Genomic DNA, 16432 nt, shown 5'->3' on the forward strand with positions numbered 1-16432 from the left:
CGCAGAGGTCGCATGACCGACACCAGTCTTTCACATCTTTTGTGCACCCGGGCCAATAGAATCTTTCCTTAACCCTTCCCAACGTCTTGTTGACACCTAAGTGCCCTGCGGTTTCCTCAGTGTGGAGCTCCTGGAATTTCGAGTCAAAAGTGTTTCAAGAAATGTGCGAGGCACTGGGAATGGATAAAACCAGAACCACACCCCTCCACCCACAGTCAGACGGAATGATTGAACGATTCAACCGGACAATAGAAGGCATGTTGTCCAAGTTTGTAGCAGAGAATCAACGGGATTGGGATAGCCACCTGCCTGTCCTGATGATGGCGTATCGCTCCGCTGTCCACGAAACCACTTCCTTTACTCCATGTGAGCTAATGTTTGGGCGGCAGATTGACCTTCCAATTGACCTTCAGTTTGGGCGTGCCGAGCAAGAAAGTGGTGACCAGGACAAAACCGAATATGTCCACCGCCTACAAGCCTGATTGGAACGCATTCATGCATTTGCCCGTGAGCATTTGAAGTTAGGGAGCGAAAGGAACAAGCGGTACTACGATCACAAGGCATCACACCGTGGCTTTGAACGTGGGGCCCCTGTTTGGCTTCATAACCCGAGACGCAAGAAAGGCAGGACCCCAAAGTTACAGAGGCCCTGGGAAGGACCGTACCTGGTAATATCTCGTCTGGATGACCTGATCTATAGGATCCAGAAAGGACCTAGGTCGAAACCAACGGTCGTGCATGTTGACCGGCTTAAGAAGTACCAGGGACAGAAGGCCTACCACTGTCTGGCTCCACAGCAGCTATCGTGCTACCACCCTCCTCGCGTACCTGGCAAAGAGCCACGCTGTTTTGTCCAATGTGGGAAGGTTCAACAAGTTCGACAGGTTCACACATAGCTGCCACGGTGTCCTTGTATAATGTGCGAGGATAATCTGTGGGGTTGAGCACTCTTAATGGAATAATGTCAGATGCTCCATCTACCAGGCTTCTAGCTAGCATCAGGTGGTTCACTTCCATCAGTCTGGCCGTAGGTTCCAGCAGTCCGAGGGTAGGGGCACATGGACCGACTATCTTGCCAGCTACAAAAGCTTCGCTCCAAGGAGGGACAACTGTTGTGCGGTCAATGGATACTCGAAAGCAGCTGGGGGAGAGTGGTTGACCTTGTTTGGCTTCACTGCCATCACCGAACTGTAGCTCATAGCAGCCATCTTTAAGCACCAATTGGCAGTCATATCGACGAAGGAAATCTAAACCAAGGATCCCCTCTGGTTCGATCTCTGCTACCCACATCGTACAGTCAAATTCTCGGTCGCCTAGTCTGAGTGTCATGTTTCCACGTCCCAGGAACGAAGAGGAGCGTCCATCGGCCAATTTCATAGTGTCAAGAACGTTTTGGAGCTGCCTTGGTGTCGATTCCGGATGGCAAGAGATGGCTTCCCATGTTTGGGACTTCAGGATGGTGATGTTTGCTCCTGTGTCCACTAAAAACTTGACTGGCACTCCATTCACGAACCTATTAACATACAAGCCGTCTTTGTCGGCACCCACGGCATCTGTTTTGATTGAAGGTAAGGTGGGCCTTAGCGTTGATTGGTCTGTCGGGCTCTGGCCCTTGAACTCGACAGTGTCTCGTTTCCCGGACATTCCTGCGGCTGTTGGGAAGCTAGCCTCCCCGACGGTGTACGCAACCCATCTCCGAGACGTTTAGGGCAGTAGCGTTGAATGTGCCCCTGGGCACCGCAAGCCCAACACTCTGGCGAAGTCCAGGTCCTTTGCCAACTACGTTGCGACAAATCGGAGATACCTCGCGGTTGCTGGACCAGGCCTTGTACCAGTGTTTTAAGCTCGTGCAGTTCTTGCTTGAGAGTGGAATCTGCTGGTGTTGGGCTCTGCGTAGTTACCGCCTGTAAGATCTTCGTTCCACCACGTTGTTTCTCAGCGGAGAAAAATGCCTCAACTTCAACAGCAGCATCCAACGCCTCAGTGAGAGTGGCTGCCTTGGCTTGATGGACCTTCCAACGAAGTTCTGGATCGGTCAATGCCTCGATGAACTGGTCTTTTGCGATCGACTCTCGAAGGGAAATCGGGGCATCGGGGTAGGCCTGTCTTGTCAGCCTCCGGATTGCCTGAGCCAATTCAGGAAGGGTTTCTTTAGGCTTTCGGGTACGGCTTCGTAGGGAAACCCGAAACATTTCCGTTCTGTTTGATGTGCCAAATCTGCTATTAAGTGCTGCGACCAGGTCAGCGTAGCTAGTACGCTGGGTTTTGTCCAGGTCACCAAGCACTGCCTGAGCTGGGCCGCTCAGACTGACCGCCAGGTAGGCTGCTTTGGTCCGTCCATCCCATCCATCGATCTCTGCTACAAGTTCGAACTGGGCTTTATAATCCTCCCACGGAGTTGAACCATTGTAAGGTGAGGGACGGACACGTGGCTTCTCTTTTTGTTGTGGAAGCTGGTGACAAGGGCTGGGTGAAAGAGGGGCTGGAAGTTCGCTAAAACGCACCTCCTCGTGATTGCTAAACAAATCCAGACCGCTATCGCGGGGACTGGTGCCCAGTGTAACACGATTGTCACGCTGTTTTGTTTCGAGGGCATCGAGGCGTTTACTAAGGTCGCCGAAACGATCTTCTAAGGCACTGTTTTGCTTCTCGATGCCAACGCTGATTGCCGTAATCGCCTTTAAAACTTGGTCTACGGTTTCGTCGTTGCTGTGCCTTTCAGTATGTGGAGTACTACTCCCGACCGGGACAGGAGATTTCGCCATTGTCGTCGCATCCTTTTCAGTTGGAGCTAAATCTTCGGAATTCAGGTCAATCAGCGGACCAAAATTAACCTCACCATCGTTATAGTGCGCCATACTATCGGTTTGCCAAATCCTACACCGCTGCCACCAATGTAACGTGCCGAAATAAAGGACAGATCCTTCACGAAAATACACACGTGTTTTAATTCTCTTCTCAATTCTCCGAACAAAAACTGGATCCTATTACAACAGTGTGGTGATTTCGCAACAACAAATAATGTCACGCATTCGTTCGTCACAGGATGTATTACTCTAAGAGTAAAATTCGGCCCGATTTGACCCGATTAGACGAGTTTCGGTCCCGCGATTCACATTCCACGGGCTGGCATCAGACAAGTCCAAAGATCACAATGCGCCGATTAAGACGAGTTTCTGTTGCGCTATGCAGATTTCATGCTTTTATTTACGAGGGTTGGAATCAGACAAGTCCAGAGATCACAATGAGCCGATTAAGAGTGCATTTTCTGCGGATAAGCAAACAGGTATAACTTTGGGTATTTATTAAGTCCATTTTGAAATCACTGGTTATCCTTGCAATCTGATTGGCTCTCAATGGTGCGATTTATTCACGAATCGCACTATTTTTTGCTCTAAATCGCATCTTTTTCTCAGCCCATGAGAATGGGCCAGTAAAACATAACAACCCATCAGATTTCAAGATTAGTTTACAGTAATCAATAAAATTTCAGGAAAATGAAAGGCAAAAAGCCACTGTGTGGGGAATTTTGCAAATACTATTGCCAAAACTTTGTTGTTATTGTAGCTTTTTTTCCAAAAAAATTGACAAATTTAATTAATTAGTTTCCGAATGACGATTATGAGCTCCTTTAGGCTGAAGACCTACTTTAATGGAAGTTCCCAGCTTTCAGTGTCCATTTTGACGAATATTTTGGCGATTTTTCTTCAGCATCTACTCAAGATCCGTATGATACTGAGTCCAGTAAAACATAAACAAACGAAAACCACACAACAACAAATTCAGAGTCATCTCAAGAAGGTAGATGTTTCCAGGTTTCCGGTAGTTTCAAACGAAGCAGCAAAACTGCTCAACTCTGTTGCTGTGAATAAACATAGTCAACATACGCCACACTGCACAAAATAGTGAATGAACGAACCTCTTACGAAGCCGGTGCCAGTCCCGCCATCTTGGAAATATCTTAAAACAAATGGCGCTGCCAGAACTTGACAAGGCCCTGAGTATTGAGTCCTACGCCGAGGTTACAAAAAGAAACGGAGATGATAACGAGCTGGACCCCTTAAAATCATACCATTGAACGGCATTTAAAAGAAAAAAAACGTACTATCCACTTGGCATCGTACACTCAAGGGAGTTTCAACATTCAAAAGAAATCGATCGCAGAATTACACAGGATATGCACCTTCAAATTTCTTCTCCAAAGACAATGAAAAGTCGCAGCCTCAACCACAGAAGAAAGGTAGGCCTTCCATAATTGATTCAGGCGACGAAAATTGCACTTTTATACCTGAAGTAGACTATTTTCGACTTCAGATCAGAATTGCTTGTTTCTTTCTCATGCTCGAATGAGTTTTCGTCACATGACATCGTTTTGCATACTAAATTAGACGTAAAGGCGTTTCCGGTTCCGCCTTTTTAACAAACCGGCTACTGGAACAATACACCAAAAATCTAAAATTTAAGGCGATAAAATTGTGCGATTTCAAAATGGATCTAATAAAGTGGCCATTGAACTGAGTGGAGTGCAATTTGGTCTGAAATCATACTTGTGATTTCAAATCGAACTCGCGCTGCGCGTTCGTTCGATTTTGAAATCACGCGTATGATTTCAGACCAAATTGCACTCCACTCAGTTCAATTACCATTATAAATCACAAGAATTAATTGTACGATATGATCAGTGTCTTCTGTACATATATGAACTTGCGGCAGATCAGGCCAGATCAAATTCATGACATGTATAACATTACACGCGTCAGGCTACTTGCGTTAAATAACGAAGCAAGTTGAATCACTCGAAGACGGATCACCTACAATTCATTCTCGCTGACTTGCTTTAGATTCCTTTGGTATCAATATCATTTCAACCCATGAAATAAGGTAACTAACGACAAACTTAAGATTAGAGTTCGCTTTATTTTAATACAGAGCCGGGTATAAACATTCTTGAAAAGGAATTCTAACCTGTATGACAATCTGTTTTTGGAAACATTTTGATAAAGGGTCGTAAATACTTGAATTCAACCCTGACATGAGAAGAAATGGGGGATCATAATGAGCCGATGAAAACTAACATCTAATGCGCACTTCCCGTGAACAAGAAAACAGGTATAAATCACAAAATTAGTATTCAGTAACGGTCAGATTGGACTAGATCGAGCCTGATCGAAAGTGAAAATGCGCTCCTGTTTTCTTTAGTTAGCATTGCACGCGAGTTACACTTTTTTGGTGCAGCAGTGGATTTCTTCGCACTCTAAAATAAGTGACACGAGGTTGCCCGAACGGCCTTTGACTACTTTCAGTTTCAGTGGAATGTCAAGTTTAACAAGTTTTTTCATGTATAAGTACATAAGGAGTGTTTCTTAACAGAACTGTAGTTTGTGTGCAAAATTTACACAAGGTAGATATACTTTTTGGAAAAGCAGATTAGCATGCTTCGTTAATTTCAGTCGCCTAGCAAAAGATAATTGGATAATGGTTCCTAGCACTGCAATGCAAATCTAAGGAATACGGGCGTACATGTTCTTAGTGAAATGAGAAAGCGCATGAAAGCGCAAGCAGTTGCTAATTTTTTTCCTACTCGTGTTATTTGCAAAATTCTTTGATTGAAACAGCTCGTACGATTTGAGAGAATTTTCGAATATCACTCGCTTTGTAAACCCTTCATTGCACTTTCAAACTCCCTCAAAAATACTTTTCTTGTTGCTCATTTTTTAAACTCCAAATTCTGCATATTTTAATCACGATATCCAGTGTAGGGTTATGCTGATGTAAACAAAGATGAAATTTTCTTCTTTTAATTTCCTGGGCCATATTTGGTTTGGTTGCCTGCTGTTGATGGCCAAGTTAGGAATATTACACTGTATATATCAGTGCTATACGAATGCGAGGGGTATGGGGCAAGGGGAATAGAGGGACGGGAAAACCAGCAAAAGGCATTTACTGATATTGACTTAGTCGAAACACCATTTATTCCCCACCTTTTATTTTGAAACACGACCCAGTACTACTTAAAGTTATAAATAAATTGCCATACATTTTCAATAAAACACCACCAATAAAATACAGTCAAACCTGTATTAAGCGGACGCCATATTAAACACCCTCTATTAAACGGACAGCTGTGCAAGTTCCATTTTTCTTTTCCCACATTTACTGTAACAAATACTGTATTCAACCGACACCTCTATTAAGCGGACGCGGACACCTTAAACATGACATTCCTGTTGTCACAAACCTGTATCAAACGGACACTGCCAAGAGAATGCATGGTTGTTTTTTGTCCACGTTTTAGGATATCGGTCATTTAAATTTGCCAACAAACTGAGCTGTCACAGAAATGCAATATTTTGTTATTCGGTTTTGTTGTTACGGAGCTTTTGTTTTTGTTTGATTTTGTAAACCTTTCATATGATTCAATCGATATAGATACTGTTACTGTATATTAAATCGCTTCACCTCATGTACTTGTCATTGTTTACGGAAATACGGTATTTCAGAGTTATCGATCGTTCACGAGAATGTTATTTGTCCCTTTCAAAGTCTTTTAATACTGACCAATATCGATATGACCCTTTTAAGACAAATTCTGACGGAACCTGTTTTCAGCGGACAACATGTATTAAGCGGACACTAGCTAGGGTCCTGACAGTGTCCGCTTAATACAGGTTTGACTGTAGTCACGTAAGACTTTGGTAATGAACCATCACACCTTTTTTTTTCTTTTTTTTTTCGATTTCAAGTTTCATAGGTGTATAGCAGATAGCTGAGAGCTGACACAAGTCAACCAAATACGTCACAATAGTACACGTACATAAAAATTATCAGACAAAGTGGTGACGATTGCGGCCAAGAACTTGCTTGCAAGAGTCACATTAATTCTAAAAAGGCCTTAAATACCGCAACCAACAACTTAGCATTGCCAAAGAACTGGGGGACAGAGCAGCAGAGGGACGTGCTCATGGAAATCTTGGAAATGCTTACAACAGTATGGATGATTTCAAAGAAGCTGTAAAGTACAACAACCAACGTCTTAGCATTGCCAAAGAACTGGGGGACAGGGCAGAAGAGGGAAGTGCTTATGGCAATCTTGGCAATGCTTACCACAGGCTGGGTGATTTTAAAGAAGCCGTAAAGTACCACAACCAACATCTTAGCATTGCCAAAGAACTGGGGGACAGGGCAGGAGAGGGAAGTGCTTATGGCAATCTTGGCAATGATTACCAGAGTCTGGGTGATTTTAAACAAGCCGTAAAGTACCACAACCAACATCTTAGCATTACCAAAGAACTGGGGGACAGGGCAGGAGAGGGAAGTGCTTATGGCAATCTTGGCACTGCTTACCGGAGTCTAGGTGATTTTAAACAAGCCGTAAAGTACCACAACCAACATCTTAGCATTGCCGAAGACCTGGGGGACAGGGCAGGAGAGGGAAGTGCTTATGGCAATCTTGGCAATGCTTACCAGAGTCTGGGTGATTTTAAACAAGCCGTAAAGTACCACAACCAACATCTTAGCATTACCAAAGAACTAGGGGACAGGGCAGGAGAGGGAAGTGCTTATGGCAATCTTGGCAATGATTACCGGAGTCTGGGTGATTTTAAACAAGCCGTAAAGTACCACAACCAACATCTTAGCATTGCCAAAGAACTGGGGGACAGGGCAGGAGAGGGAAGTGCTTATGGCAATCTTGGCAATGATTACCAGAGTCTGGGTGATTTTAAACAAGCCGTAAAGTACCACAACCAACATCTTAGCATTGCCAAAGAACTGGGGGACAGGGCAGGAGAGGGAAGTGCTTATGGCAATCTTGGCAATGATTACCGGAGTCTGGGTGATTTTAAACAAGCCGTAAAGTACCACAACCAACATCTTAGCATTGCCAAAGAACTGGGGGACAGGGCAGGAGAGGGAAGTGCTTATGGCAATCTTGGCAATGATTACCAGAGTCTGGGTGATTTTAAACAAGCCGTAAAGTACCACAACCAACATCTTAGCATTACCAAAGAACTGGGGGACAGGGCAGGAGAGGGATGTGCTTATGGCAATCTTGGCACTGCTTACCGGAGTCTGGGTGATTTTAAACAAGCCGTAAAGTACCACAACCAACATCTTAGCATTGCCAAAGAACTGGGGGACAGGGCAGGAGAGGGAAGTGCTTATGGCAATCTTGGCACTGCTTACCGGAGTCTGGGTGATTTTAAACAAGCCGTAAAGTACCACAACCAACATCTTAGCATTACCAAAGAACTGGGGGACAGGGCAGGAGAGGGATGTGCTTATGGCAATCTTGGCACTGCTTACCGGAGTCTGGGTGATTTTAAACAAGCCGTAAAGTACCACAACCAACATCTTAGCATTGCCAAAGAACTGGGGGACAGGGCAGGAGAGGGAAGTGCTTATGGCAATCTTGGCAATGCTTACCAGAGTCTGGGTGATTTTAAACAAGCCGTAAAGTACCACAACCAACATCTTAGCATTACCAAAGAACTGGGGGACAGGGCAGGAGAGGGATGTGCTTATGGCAATCTTGGCACTGCTTACCGGAGTCTGGGTGATTTTAAACAAGCCGTAAAGTACCACAACCAACATCTTAGCATTGCCAAAGAACTGGGGGACAGGGCAGGAGAGGGAAGTGCTTATGGCAATCTTGGCAATGATTACCAGAGTCTGGGTGATTTTAAACAAGCCGTAAAGTACCACAACCAACATCTTAGCATTACCAAAGAACTGGGGGACAGGGCAGGAGAGGGATGTGCTTATGGCAATCTTGGTACTGCTTACCGGAGTCTGGGTGATTTTAAACAAGCCGTAAAGTACCACAACCAACATCTTAGCATTGCCAAAGAACTGGGGGACAGGGCAGGAGAGGGAAGTGCTTATGGCAATCTTGGCAATGATTACCAGAGTCTGGGTGATTTTAAACAAGCCGTAAAGTACCACAACCAACATCTTAGCATTACCAAAGAACTGGGGGACAGGGCAGGAGAGGGATGTGCTTATGGCAATCTTGGCACTGCTTACCGGAGTCTGGGTGATTTTAAACAAGCCGTAAAGTACCACAACCAACATCTTAGCATTGCCAAAGAACTGGGGGACAGGGCAGGAGAGGGAAGTGCTTATGGCAATCTTGGCAATGCTTACCAGAGTCTGGGTGATTTTAAACAAGCCGTAAAGTACCACAACCAAGATCTTAGCATTGCCAAAGAACTGGGAAACAGGGCTGAAGAAGCTCGTTCATGCTTTTGCTTAGGACGCGATTTTGAATTGTCAGGAAATTTGCAAGTAGCTGTTGATTATTACCGATCCAGTGTAAAATTGATCAATGACACGAGGGCTCTCCTTCAGTCCGAAGATGATTGGAAAATATCTTATCGTAATTCCTGCCCTGACGCTTACACTGCTCTTTGGAGAACTTTGTTAAGGCTTCAAAAGACTGCTGAGGCTTTGTGTGTTGTCGAGCAAGGACGAGCACAAGCCTTAGAGGATCTTATAAACGAACAATATGGCTCTAAATTGTTAACGATTGGCTCACCTGAAGATAACGTAAGGATCGCAAGCATGTCAAGTGGTATATTCATGCAAACACTGGTCTTAGCACTAGAAAGTAACAAAATCCATTTCTGGCTTCTTAACAAAGAAAGGGAGGTTCAGTATAGGAGGAAAGAAATAGAAGGCGAAGATGCTGTTACCTTCTTAGAGTGTGTCACAAAAGATGTTTTTAAAGAGTACAAAATTGATGGAAGAGTTGCCTGTGAAAATCGTTCCCTGGATGAGCAAACAAACAAAATTTCTCCCAACAAAGAATTCACCGAGAAAAGAGAAAAAACATTAGCCTGCAACAACAATTCTTTGCGCTTCTTTCATAATTGTATCATTGCCCCCATTGCAGATTTACTTGAAGGCGACGAATTGATCATTGTCCCCGACGGTCCATTATGTTTGGCTCCGTATGCTGCATTTTTAGATGATAAATTCAAGTATCTAAGTGAATCTATCAAGATACGAATTCTTCCCTCGTTGACGACTCTGAAACTGATCGGGAACTTTCCTCAAGACTACCACAGAAGCAGTGGAGTATTGCTCGTGGGAGATCCATGTGTTGAAGAAATTCGAAACGACCAAGGCGAAGCCATTTTATCGCCCTTGCCATATGCCAGAGAAGAAGTAAAGACGATAGGAGAAATGCTCGGTGTCGTACCTCTCACTGGAAATAAAGCAACTAAAGAGGAGGTGCTGAAAAGAATCGGTTCAGTTGCCTTGGTACACATTGCAGCGCATGGCAATATGGAAACTGGTGAAATTCCTCTGGCTCCGAATCCCGCACGAATCTCCAAGATCCCTGAAGAGAAAGATTTTATGTTGAAAATGGCGGATGTGCGAGCGGCGAAGCTGCGTGCAAGGCTAGTTGTGCTAAGTTGCAGTCACAGTGCACAAGGTAAGGTTACACCTGAGGGTGTGGTCGGTATTGCAAGGTGTTTCCTGGGTGCTGGTGCTCGCTCGGTTCTCGTGTCACTCTGGGCAATTGATGACGAGGCAACAGTGGAGTTTATGAAAAGTTTCTACAGGCATTTGAGTCTTGGATGTAGCGCAAGTGTAGCTGTTCACCGGGCTAGGAGGTTTCTAAGAGAGTCAGAGAAGTTTGGTGCGGTAAAACACTGGGCTACGTTTGTTCTCATCGGCGATGACGTGAGCATAGAATTTGAAGAAAGCCAGTAAAAACATCGTGAGTAAACCTTTTTCTAATCTTTAAGGACGCAACATTTATTTTTAGTTGATAAAAGTGCTAATATAAAAGTTTTTAATTATTATTCTGAACAGCGTTCTTCGTGGAAATGCAAAGTGAGTAGCTCGCGAATGCTTGTGCCATTATCTAACTGCGTGCAGTTCTTTGATCATTAGAGATTTTGCCTTTTTTTCTCGCCAAAAGAGAAATTTAATGAAAAAAATAGTACGGGTCCAACACAACAATTAAAAGCACGCCCTCAACTGATACATGTTTCCGTTGTACGAATTCAGACGATCTTTACACCTGCTTTCAGTGTTACGTGCATAGGCGACATCGTTCGACCATCTTTCGACATGTAAACGGCTGAAAGATCGTTTAACTGTATAACTGGCAATTTTTCCGGTTTTTAGCGGAACAAATAACCAATATCCTCAACCTGACCTCAAATGAATGAAGGAGGTTGTGGACTTGTCAGGTTTCTCCATTTACGGGATAATTGAAACGATTTTAGTGTTGTCGGTCGGTTGTCAATGGTGACTTTCGGTAGAATTGGGCCACTACCGCTCAGTAAATATTTGAGAGATGTAAACATTCAAAACAGTCAATTTATTTCTCACAAAACGTTTTCTTGATACTCCTAGCCTTAGTTTGATGTCAAATAAATCCATCGTTTATAGCTAAAAGTCGAGTTCGATCGTAAAGAAACCAGTTGTGGTTACATTTTTTACGTAGGCCAGGTTACATAGCACGTCGGGAAATGGCATGTTGAAAGACGGTCGCTATGCAAGTAACAGTGAAAGTGGGTGTGAAAAGAAACCAAAACTGTCTGGACGAAGTCACGCGTGATCTGCCATCTGCGCGCGCAAACTGAACATGAAACATGAAGTCTATTTCTCTACAGATGTACTTAAAGCAATATTGTGCGTAAAGCAATCCGTGTTGCTATTGAATTATAGAAACACTCGTGGAAGTTTGAGAGAACTGGAAAGAGCTGTGGAAACATTAGCCTGTCGGCCTTTGTTCCCACAACATTTTTGGTTCTCCGACTTCTTTAACTCGATAGAAAGACGGTGCTGTTTGACAGAATTCTTGGTCACCATTATTTTGTCAATAAAAGGTAGTTTTCTCATTTGTCTTTCTGTTTCAGATGCTGAATGATCAAGAAAAGAGAAAGCTCCTTGGTAATTAGTTACCTTATAACATGATATTTTCGCGCCACGTTAATTTCGCGAAATTAAAGGGACGCGAACAATAGGTGTCCCGAACATAACATGACGCGAAAGTTAAGTGACTCAAATTATGTTACTGTTGACATATAGTCCAGCAGTTGCGCGTTTGTTAATTTTGACCTTATCATGCCTTTGATATCGATTAAGTCGGTTTACTAAATTGGAGGACATGTTTAAGTAACATTGTTAAGGAAATCAATGGGGGGTTACTCGAAAACGCGAAGTTTAAGTGATTCAAAATACAAAATTTTTGCAAAATCGCGGAATTTAGGTGTCGCGAAATATGCGCACCTCAAAAACGCTAATTAAACGTGTCGCGAAAATTTCATGGAATAAGGTAAGGTTTTTTCTGTATCCTTTTTTCCAATGTGTGTATGATATGATGCTACAAACCAACCAAAAGCTAATCTTTTGCTACATCGTTATATGTTTCCAAACAGAAAACAGTTGCTGTCAGAGCAAAGCTCGATGGAAAAAGTCATGTAAGCTGAAGTTGATCCGTTCTCTTCCAAGGAAAGAGCTGTTAAATCCAGAGGTCTTCTCTGCCTGAGAGTGGACAATGAGACTTATTCAAGTACTTTTATTGTATTTCTGTTTTCGTTGAAAATCATTGCCAAAGCAAGTTCCAGATTTGGACAAATTTTAAGTAAATCAATTTTACTTGTTGTGTAGGTGTAAAATACAAAGAAAATAGCAAATAGTAATTAGTCGCTTTGAAATTGAAAGGTAACCCAAAATGGGATAATTTTAATTCTCGCGGGACGTGATGAGAAAGCTTAAGTTAGATTTACTTGCCATTTCCATTTTCTAGAATGAAATTATAATTTAGAGTCAAGTGAATAGTGTTTTGTTATACCTTCCAACTAAATTACGTTTTCCGATTGGAGGAGAACGTTTCACGTCCCATGGGTCAAAACTCACTAACTCCCTAGGGCGAACAAAACTCATTAACTCCCTAGGGAAACAACAACTTGAACTTTCGACTCGCACGTGATCAGGTCGTGCACCTTGAAACGGCCGCAAATGTGTGTGCCAGTCGGCCTGATGTCAAATCAGGCAACGTTTCTCACTAGAGAAGGCATTCATTATTCAAGAAAAGGGATTTTTAATTCGGCAAAAACATATTAGATTAACAAAGGGGAAAATTTGAACATTTTGTGTCTTCAAGCTTTTAATTTGGGGCCAAAAATAGGTCGCCCGCGTTCGGCCATTCGTCAGGTAGAAAGATAATTGTGTCATTTACAACAACATATGCTGTTCCTCGTCAAATCAAATCTTGAATTCTCGAGTTAAGCATTAGAAGAAGGCAAAGCAACTTAAGTATTGTCTTTATTTTTGTAGGCTGCGAAGAAAAAGACTGTTATCGTGTCGTTTCGGTAGGACAGCTCGGTTTGACTGCCGCTCATACTGCAATCACAGCCACCGTAGGCGTCAAGCAAATCATTTTTTCGCAGTTTTTTTCTATTTTTCATTCGGGAGGTGTAACAAAACACTTAATGACTGGCCCCTCAGGAAACAGTAAATTTTGTTTCCCTTCGACCCTCAACATCGAGGGTCTCGGGGAAACAAAACTCACTGTTTCCGCTGGGCTGGTCATTAAGAGCTTATTGTCAGTCGATTGTGTTATAAGTCAGGTCCTTTGAAAGTGATTGGTCATTACAGCCGTGCAATGCAATGGCAAATCTACTAGGGCTAAGTTATATAGTAATGTCGCTTTTAGTTAAAGATTTAGTTTACTTGTTTTTTTAATTTCTAGCGTCTTAAGTCTAAACACAGGTCTTTATGTTTAAGAAAACATCGAGATGTGTTTTTGAGAATTTCGTTACTATTATTGCTATTAATATTGCAAATATTGTTAGAGAATTAGAATTTAATTCAGAATTATAATTTGATTTATGTCCTGTAGAAACGTCTCGTACGGAAATGATTATTTCTTGTCAATTTATCTTTGCTGATATTGTGTGTGATTATTGTAATAAATCTGCATATGGAGGTTTTTAGATGACAATGGAGCTTGTATTGTATTGCACTGGTTATTAATTATGTGTCGTATTAAAACCGTTTGTATAGTCCCAGATATCACTAACGTTTTATATTTATATGTCGTATTGTTCTCGCGTTTTGATTCGTTCTTACGCATGATCTATTGGAGGACAGACGTATAGATGAAGTGCTTAAATTTTTTCGTTTCTTTATTTTATAAAACAAATCGATTCCACGTTGCCATGCGTCTGTTCAATAATAGATCACAGATGACGTCAAAGTGTGGTAAGAACATCAGTGACACACTCACCTTATGGTTCGTGTGCCACTCTTTTGTTGTAGCCCTTACCACATTTTGATGTCATCTGCGATGTATTTTACTGAACAGACGCACAATAATTTAGAATGTATCTGTTAAATTGGTGAAAATGCCGAAGAAGCAAACTACTACTGTAGTTCAATGACTGGAGCACTATCCAAGGTGTGCATTCATTGCAATACTATTTTCATGAGGCCTTTGATTAAAAATGACCAGTAACCTTTGAAAGTCAATCAGTGAAACCTTATCATTGGAAATTCACTCTATCCATCTATAATCTATGAGTCAATCATGCAATCATTCCCAGTAATCTATCACAATAATCTATATAGTTTGAATTAGAAATGGAGCTGTATTTTTTTTTTTTTTGGACCTTTTAAATGTTTGAAATCTATGCTGGCGGAACCACGATGGGGTTCAGTTTGAAATCTGTGACGTCATTTTAAATTTCTGTGACGTCGTGATCGACATGTATTATCTCTAAAGAAGACAATTTTTTAAGCGCTCTCCATCCCATACAAGGTTTATTGCTGTTAAGTGAACACTCTTTGAGGTACATAGCGCATCCCCCTCCCCTTTCCACCCTCCCCCCTACCTCACGGCCCGATGCAGTCTCACAAGCGAAAAAAAGAGGGAAAACAAGTTTTAGAAAAAGAGATTCGATTCCTAGAACAGAAATTTAGGTAAAATGGGTCCAAAAATGCTGTTTCTATGGCAATTTTAAAGGAGGGACAAATGAAGAACTTGAACCGAAACTTTCAGTAAGTAATGACCTTTTAATGGGTCTAACGTTCGCGTCTGTTAGATATAAGGGGACGCGTGAGAGTCTCAGTAAGAAAAGTAGTCCCGAACGAGGTCCCCAACTGGCTTATTAAACGAACCAAAACAATGACAACATCCTTATACAAAACAACAACAGTTATTTTACGTCAGTTGTCAGTACCAATGAGAGAAACCAGGAGACTAAAAGCCCTGCAACCTACGACGAGGCAAATAGAAACCAAACTTTGGAATTGAGGTCAAGTAGGGTTTTTAATTAGTTTGGTAGATAATTGGAAGTTGACTATCGCTGGGAAAGAAAAGAAAGCCGCTCACTACACTTTATTGCCTTGTTTCATTAATTTTTTGCTTACAAATAAGCTCGAGGTCTTCATTTCAGTTAACAAGTTTAATTACAGCACGCTTGGACGTTCAAGCCCGTAAAAAAGTAACAACAGAATTTAGGAAGCAATTATTAATGAGTTTTTCTCTTGTCAGAATACGCCATTGGTGCCCATGCCCTCCTCGGTTTAACTCTTCTTGGATAGACTTCTTGAATATTCAGCTTCGGTTTCATCTGAAAAGCAGTATTCCCTCATGGCTTCGCAAATTTTTTTCTTCCTTTGAACACATAAACTTCGCCGAAAAGGAGAAATTACATATTTTGGATTAAGTCTTTGCCAACCGGAGTAGTGTACAATAAAGTTTCAATAATCATTTATCGTCGAGATTAACGTTAAGTTTATGGAAATCAATAGTTTAAAGCTAGGAGGAAGCTATAGCGCGGCTTTCACTTTATCATCGAAAGTAACAGGCCATTTCCGAGATATCCTTTTTCTCTGCGTCAAAACGAGTCTTCGTGCGAAACCATTCATACGAAAATGCTTTTCATCTATAAGACTCGTTTTGAAACAGAGGCGAAAGGGAACTCAGAAATGACCTATTCGCGCTTGCTTTGGTTTTGTATTACCACGTTAAGTGATTGGCTGTAAAAAAGTCGCGCCACTTTGTCATCCAATCAGACGTAAAACCAGAGCCAATCGCTACTCGCCTGCACACGTCGGCTGCAGGTATTTGCTTTGAATTTTTTATTGGTTCACTGGATTGTTTGCCTCTTCTGTGATTGGCTGGAGTTTGGTTTGGTTTTTGTTTCACGACGCTCAATTGAAAAGTGCCCTATTGACAAAGACATTAATCTTATACGTGGGTTTTTCATATGGGGTTTGGGTCTTCAGTTCCGCCATATTGTATTTAATGACGTCACAAATGCCCCTTTGGCTACATCACAAAAGAGCTCTTCGTCACTTTTACCAAAATAACAAGATCGTATCGGCTTACAAGAAAAACATTAACAAGCTCATAGATCATAGGAGTTAAGGGAACAATAAGAAAGTTACTTCAATTTTGACTAAA

General features: G+C 42.2%; 2 protein-coding genes across 19 annotated transcripts in view; both read left to right on the forward strand.

The window, feature by feature from the left end:
* The window catches only part of LOC110042055 (uncharacterized), a 184097-nt gene that overhangs the window by 95858 nt on the left and 71807 nt on the right, over nucleotides 1–16432 (forward strand). The window lies entirely within an intron of this gene.
* LOC149113015 (uncharacterized) lies at nucleotides 6892–14035 on the forward strand. 2 transcript variants are annotated; one of them, XM_089288539.1, is made up of 3 exons: nucleotides 6892–10726; nucleotides 11877–11910; nucleotides 12399–14035. In XM_089288539.1, the coding sequence occupies exon 1, from the start codon at nucleotides 6991–6993 to the stop codon at nucleotides 10717–10719; it is 3729 nt and encodes a 1242-aa protein (XP_089144665.1). In that variant the 5' UTR covers nucleotides 6892–6990; the 3' UTR covers nucleotides 10720–10726; nucleotides 11877–11910; nucleotides 12399–14035. The 2 variants fall into 2 exon arrangements, with proteins under 2 accessions (XP_089144665.1, XP_089144666.1); XM_089288540.1 differs by lacking the exons at nucleotides 11877–11910; nucleotides 12399–14035 and having other exon boundaries at nucleotides 6906–8716; nucleotides 9078–9316.

Source organism: Orbicella faveolata, unplaced genomic scaffold (assembly GCF_042242905.1).
Source record: "Orbicella faveolata isolate gen_17 unplaced genomic scaffold, um_ofav_v1 contig_17, whole genome shotgun sequence".
Classification (NCBI taxonomy): Eukaryota; Metazoa; Cnidaria; class Anthozoa; order Scleractinia; family Merulinidae; genus Orbicella; species Orbicella faveolata.

Excerpts from the sequence above, each read along its gene's own strand:
- LOC149113015 (XM_089288539.1), top strand. The coding sequence starts at position 6,991 with ATGGATGATTTCAAAGAAGCTGTAAAGTACAACAACCAACGTCTTAGC.